Source organism: Strix aluco, chromosome 15 (genome assembly GCF_031877795.1).
Source record: "Strix aluco isolate bStrAlu1 chromosome 15, bStrAlu1.hap1, whole genome shotgun sequence".
Classification (NCBI taxonomy): Eukaryota; Metazoa; Chordata; class Aves; order Strigiformes; family Strigidae; genus Strix; species Strix aluco.
The window spans coordinates 8,951,660-8,972,219 of NC_133945.1; the positions used below are offsets into that span (position 1 = coordinate 8,951,660).

Below are 20,560 nucleotides of genomic sequence, written 5' to 3' on the forward strand. Positions count from 1 at the left end.
TAACTTATTTTTCATTCAATTTGCCTTTTGCCCTCTGAGACAGATCTATTTCAGGACTGATGGTTCACTTCAGGTGTCCCTCGCCAGCACCCCCGGCTGGGGGCTTCAGGAATGAGGGTTATTTTGTTAAATGCAGTTTATCGCTGTTTTCTCTCCCTTCCCTATTCAGGCTCAGAGAAAAGGTAAGGCATGGCACAGGCGTCATGAAATAGCCTTTGCCAAAGCCTCGTCATCTAGAAGGCTGGGGAAAGAACTCAAAAAAAAATCTTCCCAGCTGAGTGGCAGAGCGTGGGAGAGGTTTTTGGAGATGATCTCACTCTGCATCTCAGCTTGGACCTGCCACTCTCAGTCAGGGCTTGGCTGTCCCAGATACGCTGGGAAGGTCCTACCAAAGATGGGGCTCTCCCCCCAACTCCTGGATCCTGCTGTCACCAGCCTGGTCCCCAATGGCATCTTCCATCCATGTGGAAAACGTGCAGGGAGGCTGACCCTACTGCCAGCTCCCAGCACTGGGGAACCGGGGTGCTTCTGGTGTGTGCTGAGGACCCTCCACAATGCAGCATGCCCCTGCAGTGTGACCCTTTCTGCACCTCCTGGGAGGATGAGCTGCTTTCAGAAGGGGTTGCAGAGCGTGCCAGGATTAATTCATGCCTTGAATTAAGGGACCCCTTAATTTTTGTCCATTTTGGCTTTTGGAAGATGTGTGTATGTGTGATTTCCCATGGAAATGGCCATATGAGTGTAACCCTTCGTGTCAAGATGTCCTCGGCTGTTCCACCCCCCATCAACGTTATTCCAGTATCAGCAAGGAGAGGTTGCATTGTGGAGACCAGGGTTCTCCTCCTTCAGCTGCTGCTGGCCTTATGTCACCTTTCTTGTCCCTTAGCTGCTGGCCTGAAGGTGCCTGCAGGTTCTGGCACATGGGTGATGCCCATCTGCCTGCACACAAGCCCCCATCGCCCTTTACAGCCCCTTTCTGAGCTGCCCAACCCCAGATGTATATCGGGGTCTCACCTCCTGCAAGAGCCTCCCTGTGTGATGTAGAGGATGGAGGGGTGAAGGCTTAGGATGGAGACGGGGTGAGGATTCTGGGGTCTCCAGGCCTTGCCTTGCTGTCGTGCTGCTTTATCTCCCCTCTCTCTAGCAGGGAGGGATGGTGGGATGCTGGTGGGAATCGTGTCCCCACCCATGGGCACCCCACAGCGATGGGGCTGGGGCCGAGCTGCCCACCCCTGCTGGGGCCCCTGGAAAATAATGGGGAAAAAAAATCATTAAAATCGAATAAATAAAAGCAAAGTCAAACAAAGCGACTCCCTAGGGATGCCGGGGCGGGCTGGCCCTGCCCAGGGGCAGGCAGCGTGCAGGCAGGGACCTCTCGGTGCCCCTCCTGGAGGTCCCGGCCGTGGGCAGGCTGCCTGCACTCACCGCTCCCCCCCCGCCCCCCGATGCTTTAATCACATTTTCAATTCAAATCTGCTGCTATTTGATCCTCCGGGGGTGGTGGCGGGGAGGGGGGAATATTTTTAGCTGTGCTTAAAGCTGCCGGGGTGGCTAAGGGAGATCGTGCAGGTTGCCGTGGCCGGGCAGAGTTGGACGGGATCGCTCCCCTCCTTTTTTTTCTTCTTCCTCCTCCTCCTCTTTGCACATCGGAGGGCGGCAGCGTGTCTGGCTTCTCCCCTCCCGGAGGTCGCCTTTGTTTTCCCCGTGTCGCTCTCCCGAGCAGCCGGGGGGGCGGGAGGGGGCCGGGGCCGGGCTGGGCTGGGCTGGACCGGGCTGGGCTAGGCTGGACCGGCTGCCCCTTCTCCTCCTCGCCCCGCCGGAGCCCGCGGAGTTGGTGCGGTTCCCCCGGGGGGCACTTCCCCTCCGCCCCGGGGCTGAGCAGCCGCCGCCCCCCCGGGACCCCCATGGCACCGCCGCGATGTTCATGTCTCGGGTCCTGGATTTCCAGAAGACGCGCTACGCCAGGTAAAGCCGTCGGCGCGGCGGTCCCCGACCCCCGGGTGCTTACGGATCCCCCCAGGACAGCCCCAACCCCAGCCCCTGCCCCTGCCCGGGCTCGGCTGCACCGGGGATAAGAGCCCGAAGGGACCTTCAAAAGCTGCTGAGTGCCCCAAAGCCCAGGGCAGGTGCGGGTTGGTCTTTTGGGAGAAGGCTACCTGCTTTTCTGCATCCCCAAGGGATTCAGAGCATCCTTGGGAGCCCTGACTGCCTTTCGCTGGGTCTAACTTCCCCGTTGTTCTCTCGCTGATGGGGGAGCAGGAGCCCGGCTCCCCGCGGGGACAGACCCCACCACTGGCTGCCAACCCTCCGTGGAGGGACCAGTGTTGCCCAGGGTCCCGCTGTGCCCAGGTGACGTCCCCATGGGGTGACTCCCCCAGCCTGGACCTCGGGGTTTCACGGGGCTCCCATGGTCGGTCCCACAGTCCACCACCAGTGCATCCTTCTCCCCCTCCATGAAATACCCGGGGATGTTTTCCAGCAGGAGGAGGGACTTGTTTTAAAAGCTCAGTCGTGTTAGGAAACCTTCGTGGTGTTACCTGTGTAGGGGGAAACCTGAGGACCGCTGGGCATGGGTCAGAGGGCACTCGGCCACACACGCTGCTGCGGGATCAGATGTGGCCTTTAGGAGGGAGCTGGTGGGTGACACGGGGACATTGGCCACCCGCAGCCCTCCAGCACGCCGGCTGGCCGAGGATGAGTCAGATCACACAGCACTGGGTGCTGCAGGGCCAGCTGGGGCTCAGGGGGGTGCTGGGGTTCTCAGTTGTGTTCCAAGGACAGGCTTTGTTCCCAGCTCCCTGTGACTGTTGGGGGAGGGATGTTTTCATGGCTGCGGGGGGTCCCACAGCCTGGCGCAGCTCCTGGGGGCACTCAGCTGTGCTGCTGCTACTGCCAGACTCCCAGTGGTCCTGTTAGAGGCAGATACCAGAGAAAAACTTGTCTGGAAAGAAGGGGTGATGGTGTTTCTTGCCTGTTCCAAGCAGGAGCACCCCCTGGGGGATGTTTGTCTGGGCTGGGTAAGGACAGGAGACCTCCCTCCCACGCCCCCAAGCCACCATCTCCTCTCCTTCCAAGTGTCCCACTGGGAAAATCCATGCTTGCCCCTCCAAAAGCTGCCCCAAACGTGGACACCTGCTCAAAGACCATTTTGATGCTGTAGCTGCCTCCAATAACCTTTGCCTGGAGGTATCCAGCAGGTCTGCACAACGCATCTGGTGCAAAACTCCTTGTGAAAACAGAGAAATCAGAACTTTTTTTCCCAGCTGACACACACAGGACAGGGCCAAGGGTAGATGGAGCCAAGCAAAGTTCTATACCCCCAGAGCAGGAGCAAAACTGTACCTTTGCCTCACGGCAGTGGCACAGAGGCTCTTTGGGAGCCAGGCAGCAGAGTAGGGGCTGCCCCCCCACCTGAACCCATCTGCCAACTTGTTGCTTGATTTATCCAAAATCAATGTGCTCAAACCTTGGCATGGTCCTTTCTGGAGACAACTTAAATGGGGATGAGGTGTTACAGAGAGCCTTGCAGGCATAGAGCTCACACGTGGGGCAGGGGCTGCCGGGCACGGGGAGGGTCAGGTCCACAGGACATCCTCCACCTCTCTCTGGGTGCCAGGGCTGGATGGGGAGCAGGAGACGATGGGTGCTCCTTTGGCTTTCACCCCAAGACACACCAAGGCAGTCGCCAGCATGTGATGCTAACCCAGAGCTTCCTACATCGCCGCAGAGATCTTCTTAGCCTAGTGCTTAAAAATAACAGTTGGCTAATCCCCATCCCCCCTGCGCTCCACACACACCAGCTCTCCTCTCCGCAGAAATGCTCTGCTGTGGCATATCCCAAAAGAAACCCTAAAAGCTGCTCCTTCCTTTGTGCTGGAGATGATCTTTCAGCTTTCCTGGGCTGCAAGTAACAGGGACCAGGCTCTGCAATGGGGACTGGGGTGAGCAGGAGCCATGGGACTCACGGTGGCACGTGCCCTTCAAGGCATCATAAGCATCTTGCAACATCTTTTCAGAGGATAAGAAACTCTCACTTGTGGCCTTCCTTAAAAAAAAAGAAAAAAAAGCAGAAAGTTTTCTTTGTGGTGGAAAAGCCTGGAACAGCTTCATTTTTAATGTTGTTTTATCTAATTTTGAGCGAGGACCAAGAAAGGAGGAACTTGGCCATCAATACACCTGCCAAAAGGAATAAATAAAATACAGCGTGGTGATGAAAGACCTGTTGTGTGAAAGCTGCAGCAAAGGCAGGGGGCTTTGAACAAAGAGATGAAAGGCAGCAATCAATGTGTGAGTGTTTTGTGAACTGCCAGGAGAAAACTCGGGGCTGGAGGGGCACTGGGGTGTCCCCGAATACCTCCTGGCTGAGCTTCAGACAGAACATCACGGCTGAGGCAGAGGCGAAGAAGGCAAAGGGAGGGGGCTGTCACCGTGGTGGGAATAGGGATGCATGGCAATGTTGTTTGAGCAGGTTGTGGTTATAAATGAGGCTCTCGGTGGTTTCTGCTCTGCTGCAGGGTCCAGGAGGCTCTTCCATCATCTGCCACTGTGGGAAAGGGAACTAAAAAGCATGGCTGCTGCAAGGCTTTCCCTGTGTCTCTCACAGCCTGCACATGGCGAGTGATATCCATCTCCTGCCTGACAGACCAAATTCAGCCATGACACCAGCAGAAGCACGCAGTGACAGGATGCAAGCAGATGTGATTCCTCCTGCTTTGTCCAACCACCAGATAGCTATTCCCCCACTCTCCCTCCACCCTTTTCTCTCCTCCTCCCAGCTCACCAAAATGGTGCAGGTTTCCCTGCAGAGCAACAGATCGGTGCAAGTTGCACCTTCATCACTTAAACTCATTGGCCAGGTTACACCGAGCCGGTAACTGATCTCTCTCTCCACCTCACCACCAGCTTTGACCCTGTTTTGGCCTGCTTTTTGCTCGGATGTGGTCTAGTGCCTCCTGCCCATGTAGCTGCTGTGGAGTGTGGCTCAGCCCCAGTTTCCCTTCAGGGACACAAAACGCTTCCCAGACTTTGGCCATCCAGAGCCATAATTGAAAGGAAACATGATTAAGCCAGGAGCTGCTATATCTGACCAGCTTCAGCAGCTCTGGAGCAGCTGGTGGAGAGGGGATTGCTGGGAGCTGCAGACTGGGCAGGGCACTGAATCATCCTAATAAACTGATAGCAGTTCACAATTTGATTTGTTCATGTAAAAGGCTCTAAATCTTATTGCATTTACTTGTCTTGCCCTGTGCAGAGTAACAGAGAGGAGCAGCCAGGAAAAAACATATTAATTTCTCAGACCAGAAGCAGGAGGTTAGGGAGAGCAGGGGTCCCGTAGGTGCATGGTCCAGGCTTGTCCTCACCTACCCAGTGTCTGTAACAGGCACTGCCACCTCCTCACCGACACAAGGGGATGGAGATCTGAACTCTACACTTGCTCAAAAGCAAATCCACCAAGTTTGGGAAAAGGCAGAGGGGAAGACCTTCCTTGTTGCTCCCTGCACCTGTAATTACTGAGCAAGGAGACATTCACTGACTCTCCAGCATCTCTGGGCAAGAGAGGGAGAGGAGAATCAGCAGGAATAGAAGGGAGAGAAAACACTGGGGTGCTCAGACCCCAAACACGAGGGAAAACAATGCCAGTCTGAGAGCCTGAGCAGAGCTACCGCATTGGGAAGATCTGGTCCCCATTTGCTTTGCAATGAAAGCGCGAGCAGCCCTTGCCTGCTCCCACACACACTGAGATGCTTTCCAAGAGCTCTGCTTCCCCCACAGCCCGCGTGGGATGAAGCAGTGAGAAGGGAAATGCTTTCAGTGTTGATATCGCAGCCGGTTGAGAGGCAGGGCCTCCTCACCGTGCAGGCACCAGCCCCATCCCACCACCTCCAGCAAGACCTGCCAAGCTGCCCCCAGCTGAGCAGATCCTCTTGCTGCAAAACACACTCCTCCAAGAGATGGGGAGGCTCCCAAAATACCCAGAGAAAACCAGGATCCCCTGATGTCACTGACCAGTTCCATACTGGTTGTTCTGTGGGGCCAGGTTGACTCAGATAGCACTGGTAGGATTCATCTCATGTAGGTTTAGAAGTCCAGGGCTCAGTTTTCATTTGAGCCAGGTATTTGGAAGGTGACAAGTGCTCGGAGCATCATTTGTGATGGGGTATTCCCTCAAACTGCCCCATTCCCTCCTTTGGGAGTGCTGGGGGAGCCTGGCAGGATGGGCTGAAGTGGGGATCACCACACTGGAGATGTGTAGGAGTGGGCAAGCCAAGCCCCATCCTTGGGCTTTTGGGGGAAGGAGAGTCTCTTGGCTGCCTGGGAAATGGATGCACAATGGTCTTTTCCCTCCTTCAGCTGGTGTTGGATATCAGCCTGATGTGATTCTTTGGCACAGCTCGCTGTGGCCAGCTTCACGAGGTAGCAGCCAACACGACGCATGGGAAATTCAAGCCACTGCCCAGCATGGCATGTCAGTGAATGAGAGAAACGGGGCTCTGCCAGGGCTGCTCCCAGGCTCGCCTTCCCCTCCTCCTCCCTTCCCACACCCCCAGCTCCACGGCGAGACAAAGCGATGCAAACCAACTACAACTCCTACAGAAAGGAAGGGAAAAGAGCACAACTGTTATTTCAGTTCATCGCTCTGGGGGTTGGTGGGGGGTGCTTGTCTGCAGCTGCAAAAGGAAATTGGTTGAATACCCAGAGAAATGTTGCAAGGAGATGGATGCTCAGAGCAGGGCTGAGCAAGGCAGAGAAGACAGGACCAAACACACAGAGCTCAGGTTTCCCTTTGAGGTTCTCCAGGTGTAATTGACCCTCAACATTTTCATGCAGCGAAAATCCAGAGTCCGACAGGCTCGATGTGATACACTGCAACTTCTCATGATAACACGATACCACAAGCATCATATTCCTGATGTTTGCTTCAGATGCCAATTAGATGAGCTGAGCAGTGCTGACCTTTAGGAGAATTTGGATCCAAGCCTGTGCTCCTGTTCACGTTTATAGTCCAGGCTTGCTGCTGCTGAGGAAAGGATTCTATGCAGAGAGATCAGCAGGTCGGGGCAAGGAATTATCTCTGGTGGTGTGCTGAGCAGCGCTGGCTGGTAGCAGAGCATTAGACACAGCCCTGCTCTCCATTACAAATAATACTAATGGAAATCCTAGTATGTGCTTGCCTGGCTGGTGAAATGCATGATTCTCCTTCTGTGCCTTCATTGTCCAGAGGCATTTGCTGAATAATTTACAGATATCATTTGTACTTGAGTGGCATCCAGAAATCCCCAGTGAGAGCCAGGCTCTGTCTCTTGGGGGATGCTATGGGGAGACATTATGGACCCAAGAAACCGTGACCTGTCCATGTAATCCCACAGTCACAGTGGCAGCCAGAGTTAGAGGCTGGGAAGGCTCCAGCCCCCAAACTGTCCAAATCCTCTGCCAGCAAGCAGAGGGGCTGGTGGTTGCGCTTGCTCCTGCCCACCTTGGGATGTTGCAGAGTTTAAGCAGGCAGACCCAGCTCAGGATTTGTCCCACTAACTTCTGTGCTTAGGGCAATGCAGGCAAGGCAGCAAGGAACATGTACAGTGACTTTCCAAACAAGCAAATGGTGAATAATAGAGAATTTTCGGTTCTGGAAACAGTCCCCCTAACATTCACAAAACACCTGGGACAGACATTTTGTGACTAATCAGCTGTTGTTGGAGGTCTCACGAGTACCAAACAAAACAAGAAGTCCTAGCTCAGAAAGTAATTTGGGAAACACTCACCAATCCCATCTGTTGTGAATAAATAAACAGCTCTGCTGTAGTTGCAGGGTCATGAATTGCCTTGGAAGAGATAGAGATACCATCTACATAAAGAGCAGAAAGCCTGCCAGAGAGAAAAATAAATATCCCTGCATAGAGGATGGGAATATGGACAGTTATGACCCTGCTGGGAATTACCTGATGGATTTCCACCCCCCAGCCAAGCCCTGCTAGATATATACAGTCTCTCATGGGTACAGGAATGGTCTGTGCCTACATCTAGCCTGGGCTGGAGCCTCTTGTGCTTGTCTCTGCTAGAGTGAGGAGCAAGGAACAGGAATCAGGTATACCCTTGGTGTCATCAGGAAAATAGCAGCATATTCCCTCCTGCCAGCTTCAGCCTTTTGTGTTCCCACTGCTGTGGCAGCAGGAGGTGCTGGGGGGTGTCTTTCCTGTCCCTTCATGGGGGACATCTGTGCCTGCAGTTCAGAGCCAGGTACAGCATGGACATAGCTGAGCACATGGTCCCTGTGTGGGAGCATCTGTAAGTCAACAAGCAGACTTTTTCTGCATTTCTCATGGTATGCAAGCTATATAGTGCCAGGGGATGGCCTATAGCCAGCCCAGGATCTTAGCACATGTCAGAGTGCTGGGAACAAGCAAAATTGGGATGAGAGTAATCGGAGGTGATGAATGACGATCCAATCTGCAGCCCGTTTTGACTTGTTTTGTGGAAGCAAGGCTTGCACCAGGGGCAGCTGGGCAGGTTACACCAGAAATCTGGTTATCTGCTAATTTACCCATAAGAAAGGTTGAAAAATGCTGGTTTAGATGAAAAGCCTTTCATTTTCTGCTCCCTACCCAAGCTGCCAGCTCTTTGCGTGATGCCAGGAAGCAGTACAAAAGAAAATGCGACGCTGTCTTGCTCCGTCAGCCCTCCCGCTCCTTCTCACGTGGGATGGGCTGGAGTCAAAGCAGTGGCACACAGAGCAGGCTTGTCCCAGCTGCCCCTTCTCCCCCGGCCCAGGGAGCTGACTCAAGCTTACGGCACACACAGCTCAGCTTTCCAAACCAGGAGTGCCATATGTTTGCGTAGGAGCATGCAAGCACTGAGGAGCAGGCATGGAAATAGAGGTTTCGGCTCTTAACAGGGTGCCATGCAGCCATGCGGGTGCCCACGTGGGTGGCTCTGCAGATGGCAATGCTGGGCAGCATCAGCCTGAGCCTTTGCATTTCTGCTTCCCAGTGGTAAACACTCCTGTGTCAATGGGTAAGAAGGAAAAGCAGGACTTCTTGAGTGCTCCTGGGCCGGATAAAGCTGTTTTGTGGTACTGCAGAATCTGAGGGCTCTGCACTGGGAGCTGCAGCCATGAGGGGAGAGGGAAGGGCTGCTGAGCCTTTTCCATGTTACCAAGTTGCGGAATTGATGGCCCGGACTCGAGCGGAGTCCTAAGTATACCCCTGTGGTCCTACTCTGTCTCCTGCATCCTTTGATTGTGTCCCATACACAAGCAGCGGAAGGGCCCTGCGCTGCACCATCACATGCAGCTCCCCAGGACTGAGCTAATTACAAACCACAGAGGAGCTCAAGGGGATGAAGCCTCTTACCAGGGACTGCAGCTTGAGCATTACCAGCTTACGGGTCAGAAGCAGTGCACACACCAAGCCTCAGCTTACAGGGATGCCGCTGCAGCAGCTCACATGTGAGCACAAGCCCGAGGACCAAGTCCCAGCATCTGCACTGGGTGTGCAACCTCTAGGCTCATGAGGACAAATCCAGACCGCGCACTGAAGAGGGGTCTGGGGCCAGTCTGTCCTACAGGGACACATCTGCTCCATCACTGTCACCTCAGGCATCACAACTCTTGCTCTACCAAGGGACAACCCAAAGGGCCCCAGCAGCACTTACCACCACTGTCGGTCAACACCCAGCAAATGCTTTCTCCATCCTTCCTCTCTGACAAGGTACCACCATCAGGACACAATTCTCCTCTGTTACTCTAAATGCAGTTGTGACACCCAGTCACAAGGAGATTGAGAAATCCCCAGGAGCTGCCCAGCAGGGAACACAGCCTGGAAATGTCCTAGGGCAGATACACAACAAACCAGCACAGCTCCTTCAAAAACATTAGGCCAGATCTTGGGCAAGCCCAGCTCTTTTGTAAGCCATTTGCAGGTGAAACCTGTAGACATTAGCTGGTCTGGGGAGATTCACATCACCTGGGAGCAACCTTGGACATTGCTCCTTTGTCCTCATGGCACCCAGCCCATGGTGTAACACACAGCTCTGGCATTTAGTGCTTCGGGGGCTGTGAAGGGGATGTGTTGGCTCTTCAAGTGTCACAGCCATGGCCACAGTCTCAGCAATGTGCAGAGGAAGCCTGGATCCTCAATGCATAGATACACAGCCACGTGTCATGTATATAGCCTGATTTATAGCAGGGTTGGGGCTGTCAGGTGTTGGACTGGTTCTTTCCAAGGGCAAGGATGAACTGCTCAATGGGACCCCAGCTCACACCTCCCCATTTGTATCTTAGTGGTGATTTTACATCCTCTTCACATTATCCTTCTACCAGCTGACCTAAAGGATGTCCAAATTATTATCCTCAGTTGGAGAAGGGGAAGGGGCGTTGAGAGGGAACTGAAGTGACATGGCAGAGGCCAGCCAGAGGGAGTCAGTGTCGAAGGAAGGACTTAACCCCATCTCTCTCAAATTGCAGCCCAGCCTGGGTCTTTGTCAGGGCCACTATGTGCGTAGGGGACAGTTTTCCTGCAAAGTGTCCCATGGCTCTGACCATGTGAGTGCATGGTGCCCATGGAGTGGCTGATGCTTGTTGTCTTGGTTCCCCCAGGAGAGGTCAGATGTGCAAATGTTTGCACGTGAGCCATCCCGAGGCATAATATAATTTAATCCCCTTTTTTACCTTCTCCCTCACCCTGGCAAAGCAAGAGCCAGGCAGATCTGCATGATTTTTGAGGTCACAACTTTGTTCTTGGATAAAAGTCTTTAAAAAACTCAAAAAAACACCTCCTAAAGCCACAAAAAAAAAAAAATAGTGTGGAAGAAAGAGAAGGAGAAAGGAACAAGCCTGGGAAGCCGGCTCTGCACTTCACCCCGGCTGCCTGGGACAAGGGACTCTTTGTTTTCCTGGCCGGAGCCTGATGCACTGGCCCTTTTCAGTCTCACTCCCTGGGAAAGGGGCCAGGGGGAAGCAGGCACAAGCAGGGCAGGCAAAAACCCTGGGGCTGCAGTGAATAACCCCTGCTTGGACCCCCACCAGGCCCCTCATCTTCGTATAGCCAGTCCGTATAGCATCTGCCAGAAACAGCACTGGGAGAAAAGGGTGCCCGGGAACCCCTCGGGTCTCTGCTTCCCATGCACCATCCCTGAACATGAACATGCTCGTGTTCCTGCCTTGCAGGAGGTTTTAAACTTCTCTGTGTCTTTTGGACTTTGCAATCCTAAAGCACCTGCTAAAACACATTGAAGCATCCAGCTGGTGTGTAATCACCTGCCTGCAGCTTTTCCGGGTCCTCAGGCGTGTGGCAGCATAGGCTTGTTGGGGACAAGTCACCCTCATCTGCTCCCACCCCAGAGACACTGCCAGGGTGTCCCCAAGCCTAAGGGCACAATGACAACGCGCTGATGCTTGTGGATTCAGCCAGCCAGGCAGGAGACTTGTTGCAGGGATCAGATCTAAGTTTGGAGAGGTGTTTCTCTTCTTCTCCTTATTTTCTTGCATTGAAATACCCCAGAGCTCTGCTTCGCTGCCAGCAATTGCCTTCTCCTGATCCCAGCCACATGGAGCTGGGGCTGGGAAACACACAGCAGCCTCCCCCGGGGCTCTTGGCTGCTCTGGGCTTTCATCAGCTCTAATGAGAGTCACAGGTGCTCTTTCCAAGCGTGTCCATCCGTCTGTCTGGGCTGGAGGTCAGGTTTGAGGCTGGTTTTGCACACCAGTACAGCAACTTTCTGCAGGCTGGGATCATGGCATCCTACAGGGTTCCCCGTGCCCTGCCCTGCACCCACGCCAGCGAGCACAGGGATGACATGAGCTGGATGGATGCTTGGCATCCTGGGATGGTCTGGGAGATAAAGTCCCAGGAGAGAAGAGGAGATGAGGAAATAGTTTCCACACTCCTGGGGAGCAAAGTGCTGCAGGGCAGCCAGGGACTCATCCTGCCCTGCCAGCAGATGTGTAAACACCCTCTGCTCCTGTGCTTATTTGCACAGCTCTGCTCCTGAGTGCAGAGGACCATGAAAATATGCCCAGATAGCCCTGAAATGCAATGCTGGCTGCTCTGGGAGGGCTCTGCTGTACCCCGGCTGGCCCAGCACTCTGCAGCCAGGTCCCACATCGGTGATGTTCTGTTTCCCATCCTTCACAGAATGGTGCTTTTTAGAAAGCAGGGTGGGAAAACAAGAGCAATCTCTCCCCAGGTCAAAAAAAAGTTCCTCCTCAGGCTTTCGTCCTCTGGGAAAAGCAGGTATTTGCAGTGTGCCGCACCAGCACGGCTTTGGGCTTCAGGGACACACATGCTGTTTGACCTTATCCCATGGGGATGGGCAGGGTGGCCCTTGCCAGCCTCTCCATCCCTGTACCAGAGCTAGGGAGGATATTTGCATCCGAGGGATCCCTTCCCAAAGGGTCCAGGTGCCCCTTGGTCCTGGGGGAGGGGGCTGTGGGAACCAGCCCCGCCGCTGCTCCCTGTTATTGCTCTGACCAGCAACCGCCAGGACGGAGGGGAGATGGTGTGAGGCTTTGTTAAAATAAATAAAGTCAAGGAAAAGGCTTCCAACACGTTTCCTCAGCAACCACGATGTCACGCGGGATGTCTGGCCTCCCCCCCCCCCGCCCTTCTTATTATTAAAAGGGAAAAGAAAGGGAAGCAGAAAGCAAAGGGGAGCTGGGGACAGTCTCCTGGCAACGCTGGGGACAGTAATGTCCTCCTGCCAGGGGGACATGGCTCTGGCGTGGGGAGCCTGGCCAGCCCTCGTGGCCGGAGTGGCGGGATGGGAAGGGCATCCCTGGTGTCCCCTGGGATGGAGGCGACAGCATGCTGGGCACAACCATGTCCCCAGGGATGCCTGCCTGCTTCCTGGCCATGGCAGCCTTGCTAAGCCCTGATTTACACAACATGGGTTCTCGATTTGTAGTGCAGTGGGAGCTTAGCCCCTTCATATCCCCCTCTTAATTCAAGATGTTTTCTGGTGACGATGACCACGCATCTTCCCGCAGTGCTGGGCCCTGACAGCAGGCAGGGCAGGGGCTGGGGACAGGGTCCCTGCGTGGGCTGTCACTGCTGCCTGCCAGGGAGCACCTCACGTGCCCTGGCCTGCTGTGGCCACGCTCCCCCCACTCTCAGACCCTTGTCATCGGAGCTATTTATCCCATCCTGGCTCACTTTTAACAGACAGCAGTGAGCAGTTCAGGCAGCGGGGATGAGCTGGCAGGAGGTATCAGAGGAGTCTGCATGGGTGTGGATGACTTGAGGACGGGGAGAGGGGACTTTTACTGCCTTTTGCAGTGCCCCAGACCAAGGGGTCACCCTGCACCCAGCAGCAAGGTCCTGCCAGCCCCCAAGCCCCCTCGACGGGCGCAGCTCAGCTGTGAAACACGCCGCAGATGGTGCTGGAGCCGGGAGCAAACGGGGTCAGAAAGCAATTAGCCCAGGTCCTGCAGGGCAGCCCCGCTGGCGCCCACTCAGCTCCGCCGTCCTGACCTAAGCGGCAGCAGAAAAAGTCTTTAAACCCCTCATTACCAGGACCAGCCAGGGAAGGATCACTCTCTATTTGCCCTTTTCTTATTCCCTTTTGCTAAGCCTCCACTGCTGGCCCCTGCCAGAAGAGGACACTGAGCAAGGCAGCACTTTGCTCAGACCTGTTATCACGGATGCACAGTTAATTTGCCTCTTAATACAGCGTTATGTACCTAGCAATGGACTAGCCAAGCCCAACACTATTTTTTATTGCTGTGTGTTGATCCGACAGGGGAAATCGATATGTTCCTCTGAACACCAAGAGCAACCTGATACCTCAGACTAAGAGACACAGAAATAAAGATACAGGTTTCCAAGGGAGCATGGAGGGGGTCCCCCCCCTGCAGCAATCTGTGCTGGGATGTGTGGCCCCTGTGGATAGTAGGTAGATGCAGGTGGTACCCAGAAACCAAAGGCATTGTGGGGATACCCTCGTCAGAGCTGGGCACGCTGCTGTGACGTGAGGGTGTCACTGCTGGATGGGCTGGGGACCTGCAGCAGGTCCCCTCAATACCCCGTGTGTCCTCTTCATTTGCAGGGGCTCTTCCCACCACTGCCGTTGTCTGCCCTCTCCTGCCCGCAGCAGCAGGCAGAGCTGGCTCCTGCCTTCTGCTCTGCAAGCAATGACAGCTACTGGGAAATTCTTCAGCCTGAGCTTTAGCTGCGCAAGACCTGGGGTCCTGGCATTTGGGGCCAGCCAGATGGGCAAGCTGTGCCCAGTGTTGGGGTCACTTCTGCAGAGCAGCTGGAGCAAAACTGAGCCAAGATGGGGCTCCAGGCTGGGGGGCTGGTGGGTGTCCCTGTGCGGACCCCTCCAAAAGGGCTTTCCCCCAGACCCTGTCCCCTGAGCGTGTTTCTCTTTCTGCTTCTTGCCGCAGGTTCATGAATCACCGTGTCCCATCCAACTGCAGGTACCAGCCGACGGAGTACGAGCATGCGGCGAACTGTGCCACCCATGCAGTGAGTCCCTGTCCCCATCCTAGGGTGAGGGAAGATGGTGCTCAGCTCTCCAGGGATCCCTTGGGGAACCTCAAGGAACACCTAAACATGTCTGTGTTCAGCCCTGGAGCAGCTGCTGAGGGTCTCGGGGCTGCGATGAGGCTGATGTGCCCCAGGTGCTCCCAGGGAGTGGAGACACTCTCCCTCCTTCAGCCCTGGGAAGCTGGTGTGCATCTCCCTTGCTCTTATCCACCATGGCCCCATGGCCCCAGGGAAGCTGGTGGGGGGCTGAGTGGAGCAGGAGTATTTTGCAAAGATCCCTGAAAATGCAGTGTTCTTCACAGCAGGAACGGTGACAGGCACCCCATGGGGCTGTCTACGTGGCAGTGGGAGCGAGCGCTCCCCGCATCAGGGTTTTCCTTGGAGCTGGCAGCTTCCACTCTGAGCCCTGGGAGATGACTCAGAGGCAGATATCCTCCCTCCTTGTGCCTTCCTCCTCCTGCCTACCTCCACCTGGAGAAGCTATTTTGGAACTCCACTAGGCAGGGAGAGACCCTGCCTGGCCAGTGCAGGTGGCCAGCCTGCGCCTTATGGGTGGTAGCTTTGCCCAGAAGCAAAAGAAACATCTAAAAGGAAAAGCAGAGACTGTATTGTAGTTGCTCAATGGAAACACAGAGAGTCAACAAGTTTTCTTCTCCCTTCCAGTTCTGGATCCTGCCCAGCATTCTTGGCAGCTCCATCCTCTACATCCTCTCCGATGACCAGTGGGAAACCATCTCAGCCTGGATCTATGGCTTTGGCTTGTCCAGCCTCTTCATTGTCTCCACCATCTTCCACACCATCTCCTGGAAGAAGAGGCATCTCAGGTACCAGCCCTGATCGCTTGAGGCTCAGGAAGGGGGAGAGGGTCCAGAGGCCTCTGGTGCCACAGGCTGTGACCCATCTGTCTGTCTGTCCCGCAGGACTGTGGAGCACTGCTTGCACATGTTTGACAGGATGGTGATCTACTTCTTCATCGCGGCATCGTACGCTCCCTGGTGAGCTGCTGGTGGGGTGGGGGCCATTTCTTGGCCCCACTGGAGGGGAGAAAATCAGCCCAGCTCCAATAATAGGGTTTCACTCTCTGACTTTGGCTCTGCTCAAGGCTGTACCCTGCCCCTTTTCACAAAACCTTCTTATACTCTAGATTTTAGCCACTTTAAGTTGAAGTTACAAGTTGGGAAGACCCTTTGGTGGAACATCCATGGGGGTGAGGGCAGCATTTCCCTGGCACCTCGCTGCCCACAGCCTGGACTGGGGTGTTGCCCTGACTGGGGTGTTGCCCTCACCACAGACCTGGCTCTTGCAGGTTGAACCTGAGGGAGTTGGGTCCATGGGCGTCTCACATGCGCTGGATCATCTGGATCATGGCATCTATCGGGACTGTCTACGTTTTCTTCTTCCATGAGCGGTGAGTGCCTTTACCTGGCTGCATGCTGGTGGGTATCACAGAGCCCAGCTCAGCTCTGCCAGCCCCTCTTAATGCCCTGACGGTAGTCAAGTTGCAGGGGAGAGCAAGAAGAATGGAGATGGACAGACAAACAGACAGCTGACTAGCTAAGTACAGGGTCCCTGGGCATCCTCCTGGTCAATTCACAGTGGAGAGCTTCCTTGGACCTCGTCCTTCCCCATCCACACCCTGGTTTTAGGACCTTTGGTGGCAGGGATGTGGGAACAGGGACGTGGGAGCAGGGACGTGCTGCCATGAATTGCTTCTTCCACACGGTGGCACCAAATAGAAAGCAAAAGGCCCCCGATGTCTCCCCGAAGCCCGAAGAAGAGCCTGGCCCTGAGCTGGCAGCTCCCAAGCCAGGTTGGGGGTCCATCACCCCCAGAGCAGGGTGCTAGCCCCGCCGCGGTGGTGGGGCTGACACACGAGGACATGGGACCTGCCGTGATGGCACCTCCACCCCTTTTTCTACAGCGCGGCAGTGGGTATTACAAGCGTAAAACTCAACGCTCCCTCTGCACCTGCCTCCAAGCAGCTTCTCTGTTGGTCGCAGGTACAAGCTGGTGGAGCTGGTGTGCTACGTTGTCATGGGCTTCTTCCCTGCCTTGGTCATTCTCTCCATGGTAAGCCACTGCTGGGAATCACGCGGGCTCAGCATGAGGGACAAATCCCAGCAGGGCCAGTTTGTTTCTGGTGGGTTGGTGTGGGCCAGGCTGTGTGGTGGATAAAGCCGTCCCCAAATAAGATGTAGCCCAGCTTGGTTTTGCAAATGCTTTGGGTGCCCAGCAGAGACCATGTGTATCTCCAGTGGACCCCCTGCCCAGGCTCCATTGAGTTGTAATCCTCCCAGCAAAGCCAGGCTGCTGCGTCCCCACTGCCTCGCTGGAGGGGAGGGGGTAGCCGAAGGCAGAGTGAGGGTCCTGCCTTCACCCTGCAGCTGGGGCCATGCTTCTGGTCTCGAAGGAGTGGTGGGGAAAGGGCAGGCATGCCATGGCCATCACTGAGCCCTGCCTCCCCGCTTGCTCCCAGCCCAACAGGGATGGCCTCCCGGAGCTGGTGGCCGGCGGACTCTCCTACTGCCTGGGCATGGTCTTCTTCAAAAGCGACGGCCGCATCCCCTTCGCCCATGCCATCTGGCACCTCTTCGTGGCCATCGGAGCTGGCATCCACTACTACGCCATTTGGAGGTACCTCTACCGGCCCGGTGCGCTGGAGGCTAAAACATCCCGGTAGATGCCTTAAAGACATCGTTTGTGCCAACCAGCACACGGGCATGGAGGGGAGCGGGGAGGCAGCCTGTGCCATGGGCTCGCTCCAAACCACCCGGTCGCCCCACGGCAGCAGCCACTGGTGCCCTTCCCACACAGACAGGAGAGCCTGGAGGTTGATTTTAAACAGATTTTTCTTTTTTAACCTCGGGAACTGTTTATATTTTAGGCAAAGATTTCATAACACAGTGGCTGACTGACGGGTTGCGGGCAACAGGGGAGTGACCCCTTGCCAGGGGCTCGGGGAGGCCTCGCTCACCTGCCTGACCCTCAGCATTCCATGGGACCAGGGGCCCTGCATGCCCCTGGCTAGCGACACCCTGGGTTTGGCTACCAGAGCCCTTAGGCCACCCAGGGGAATGGAGGTGCCCTGGGATGCCTGGGTGTGCGGCTGCCCCACCCAGGGAGGGGGGCACATCGGCACCCCTGCACCACCCAGGCTGGGCTCCTAAATGATACTAAGTCGTGTCAGCATTAACTGCCCCCTCCCAAGGTCTTGGCAGGAAGGTCCAGAGTCAACAAAGCCTTACATGAGATTGAAACTTGAATCTCTTCCAGGGTGCCCCAGAGTCCCCAAACACTGGAAAACCCTTTCTCTAAGCCAGTATTAAGTGCACAACTCAGTACATCCCCCCTAAATGGGCCCTGAGAGCCCCCACGGATTTTTTCTCCCTGGGTGCTTTGTTTTCCTCTCCGGTCTTGGTGCTGGGAAGCACAGCCCCGCTCCCAGGCTCTGCCGTGTGTGCCTTGGGCAAGGAGCAGAGCGGGGATCTGGCTTCCGGCATCTACCTGGCTGGGGTCAGCCCATCCGCATCATGGGATTTTCTTTCTCCTCGAGGGAGGGAAGCAAACCTCCTTGGGTTGGGATCACAGGGCTGCCTGCCTCTCTGCTCCCATTTTGATGACGAACCTCTTGTTCAGTATCAGATTTAAATCCACTTTCGGGAGGAATTCTGACATTCCTGGGAATGCCACAGGGAAGAGACGCATCCATGTGATGCTTAGAGGTGAGCTGTGATGGGGGGCTCCTAGTGATGCTTGGTTTTTAAATTCCTAACCATGACTGCATAGTGCTCGCCAAGGCAGGATAACAGGACTGCCCAGCTATCAGGAGCAGCTCCAGTGCTGCTGGAATGGAAAAAACACACCCGGTCCCACTCCCAAACACGCCGGCATTGCTGCTGGAGCCGGGAAGGTCTGGTGCGTGCTGGGCTCTGTGCCGGGACCGGCCGGCAGAGCAGCGCTGCTCTCAGCCCTGCCTGCACTTTCCCTGGGAGCCCCCAAAGGCATCGATTTCCCATCCTCTCTTTTTGGCCTCTTGATTAATCGCAACTGCAGTAGTCTCAGCATGACGTGGCAAGTGAAGGAGATTTATGGCCACCGTCCCGCATCTCCTGTTTCTCTGGCAGTGTGCCGAGGAGCCAAGCTCCTGGCTCTGTCCCACCTCTCACAGAGCTTAGGGTCCCTCCAGCCTGCAGCGCCCCGGGACCGGCTCTCCAGGGCCATGCCATTTTGCAGCAAATTACCAAAGAGAAAGCGTCCAGATACTCTTCCCCTCCTGATATGGTGGCTGTGGTCACCAGGATGGCAAAATATCCGGTGGGTTTTCACTTCCATAGGCAGAAGGTTCCTGTAAGGGTTTCTGGGTGCTGTGCCCGGCACCCCAGCCCGGCACGAGGCTGTTGGAGGGGTCTCTGCCCAGGGCATCCCAAAGCAGCCTTTGGGCTGGGACACCTCTCAGGATGATGGGTGGTCTTAGGGACAGGGGGTGAATGACCCAGCATGAGCCCAGTCTCTGCTGCTGCCTCTCCCAGGCCCGCAGGTCCCAGCCCTTGCTCTGTCATCTACTGCAGATGGAGGGGTGGAGGAGGACGAGCTGTGAGTAACCAGCAGTTGGTGGGGCATGTCTGGGGTTGGAATAGTGGGAAATGGGGTCCCAGAGCAGGAGAAGCCATCTTTTCTGTCCAGAAAGTCATTACCCTTCTCCGTGCCTCAGTTTCCCCATCTGTAAAATGGGGGTGAAGACACTGACCTACCTCACAGGGCTCATGTGAGGACCCCATGAAGCACTTGGAGGACAACCAATGTTTTACAAACACTTGCTTCAATTTTCACTGAGTGTGGGGGACTGGATTCCCAGAGCCACCGTGGGGCATAGTGACAACTGCGGCTCAGTGTGCCTCAGTCTCCTCCCCCTCTGTCACTAAATCCCTCAGGGGAACCACCCTGTGGACAGAGCGTGCACACAGCAGTCCCAGCCGCCGGGCAAATGTCCCATGGCAGGAGCCCAGAGACCACCATCATGTTTTGTCCGCGGGCTTCATCCCATGGGATTTATCTCAGAAGCCATTTCACCATTGGGTGGTTTTTGGCCCTAAATCCATCCCAGGGGCTCCTGAGGCACAGGGAGGTGCCAGAAGGACCTTTCTGAGACCACTTCATCTCAGTCTCCTGCTGAAAACCCAGGGCAGAGCAGATGCCTGGGTGGGAATGGGTGGCTGGACATTGCCACCCTGCCTCGAGGCCGGATTTTCTGAGTGGGCTTCTCTGTAATTGAGAAGTCCTCCCTCTTCTCTTGCTTCCTAAATCCTTCCCTTGCAAAGCAGGGTGGGGGGCACAGAGCAGGTTATCAGATTGTCCTCCTATTTTATACTAATTTTAAATGATTCGTAACATTCAGGTTGCCTGTGGAGAAGGGTTTGAGGGATCTTTTTAGCATTTCATGTTTTTTCACCGTCCATTCTTGTTCAATCAGTATTTTATATTTAACACAGTGTTGGGTCAAAATAAAAACAAATGTAAGGAAGATAATGCTAGCAAATATTGTTTCCTGTGGAGTAGGATTGAAATAAAAACTCAAGATACCTCACTATTGTCTGCTTGTTAAATCAAAATTAGTTTCCCTGCAGCATCTGGAAATAAACCCATTTTCTATCTGACTTGCCCCACATGGCATCATTCCCGGTGAGGAGAGGAGCCACTCAACCAGCTGCAGCGAGGCCCTGCTCACGGCGATGGAGTGCTGAGCACTGACTCACCTCGGTGCATGGATGGCATTGCCATCTGCTGGCTCAGCTTGCCAGGGGGGGACCAGCGTTGCTTCGCCCTTCACATCAGCTGCCTGGGAAAATTCGGGAGGTTGGGGATGAGTTGAGCTCCAAGCTGCAGTTTTCTTAAAAAGAAAAATAAATTGGTGAGTTTGCTGATGGTGACCCTGTGCTCGGTGGTGCCGGCCGAAGGGCTTGCCAGCATCTCACCAAAGTGGTTTCAGTGTAACCACCCTGCATGCCCACCCTGGCCCGGGCATTTCCCCTCCTGCGGTAGCTGAGTCTGTGGGTGACATGTGTCGAGCCCCAGGGCTGCCA

At 55.2% G+C, this 20,560-nt stretch overlaps 1 protein-coding gene across 1 annotated transcript; it reads left to right on the plus strand.

Moving 5' to 3' along the window:
* Nucleotides 1–1,762: 1,762 nt before the first annotated feature.
* Nucleotides 1,763–20,064, plus strand: MMD2 (monocyte to macrophage differentiation associated 2). Its single transcript, XM_074840771.1, has 7 exons — nt 1,763–1,965; nt 14,378–14,459; nt 15,144–15,304; nt 15,401–15,475; nt 15,787–15,888; nt 16,481–16,550; nt 16,957–20,064. The coding sequence occupies exons 1-7, from the start codon at nt 1,919–1,921 to the stop codon at nt 17,158–17,160; spliced, it is 741 nt and encodes a 246-aa protein (XP_074696872.1). The 5' UTR covers nt 1,763–1,918; the 3' UTR covers nt 17,161–20,064.
* The last annotated feature ends 496 nt before the right edge of the window (nt 20,065–20,560 follow it).

Coding starts and splice junctions, on each gene's coding strand:
- MMD2 (XM_074840771.1), top strand. CDS start 1,919: ATGTTCATGTCTCGGGTCCTGGATTTCCAGAAGACGCGCTACGCCAG. Junction 14,460..15,143: donor CGAACTGTGCCACCCATGCA/GTGAGTCCCTGT, acceptor TCTCCCTTCCAG/TTCTGGATCCTGCCCAGCAT. Junction 15,305..15,400: donor TGGAAGAAGAGGCATCTCAG/GTACCAGCCCTG, acceptor TCTGTCCCGCAG/GACTGTGGAGCACTGCTTGC.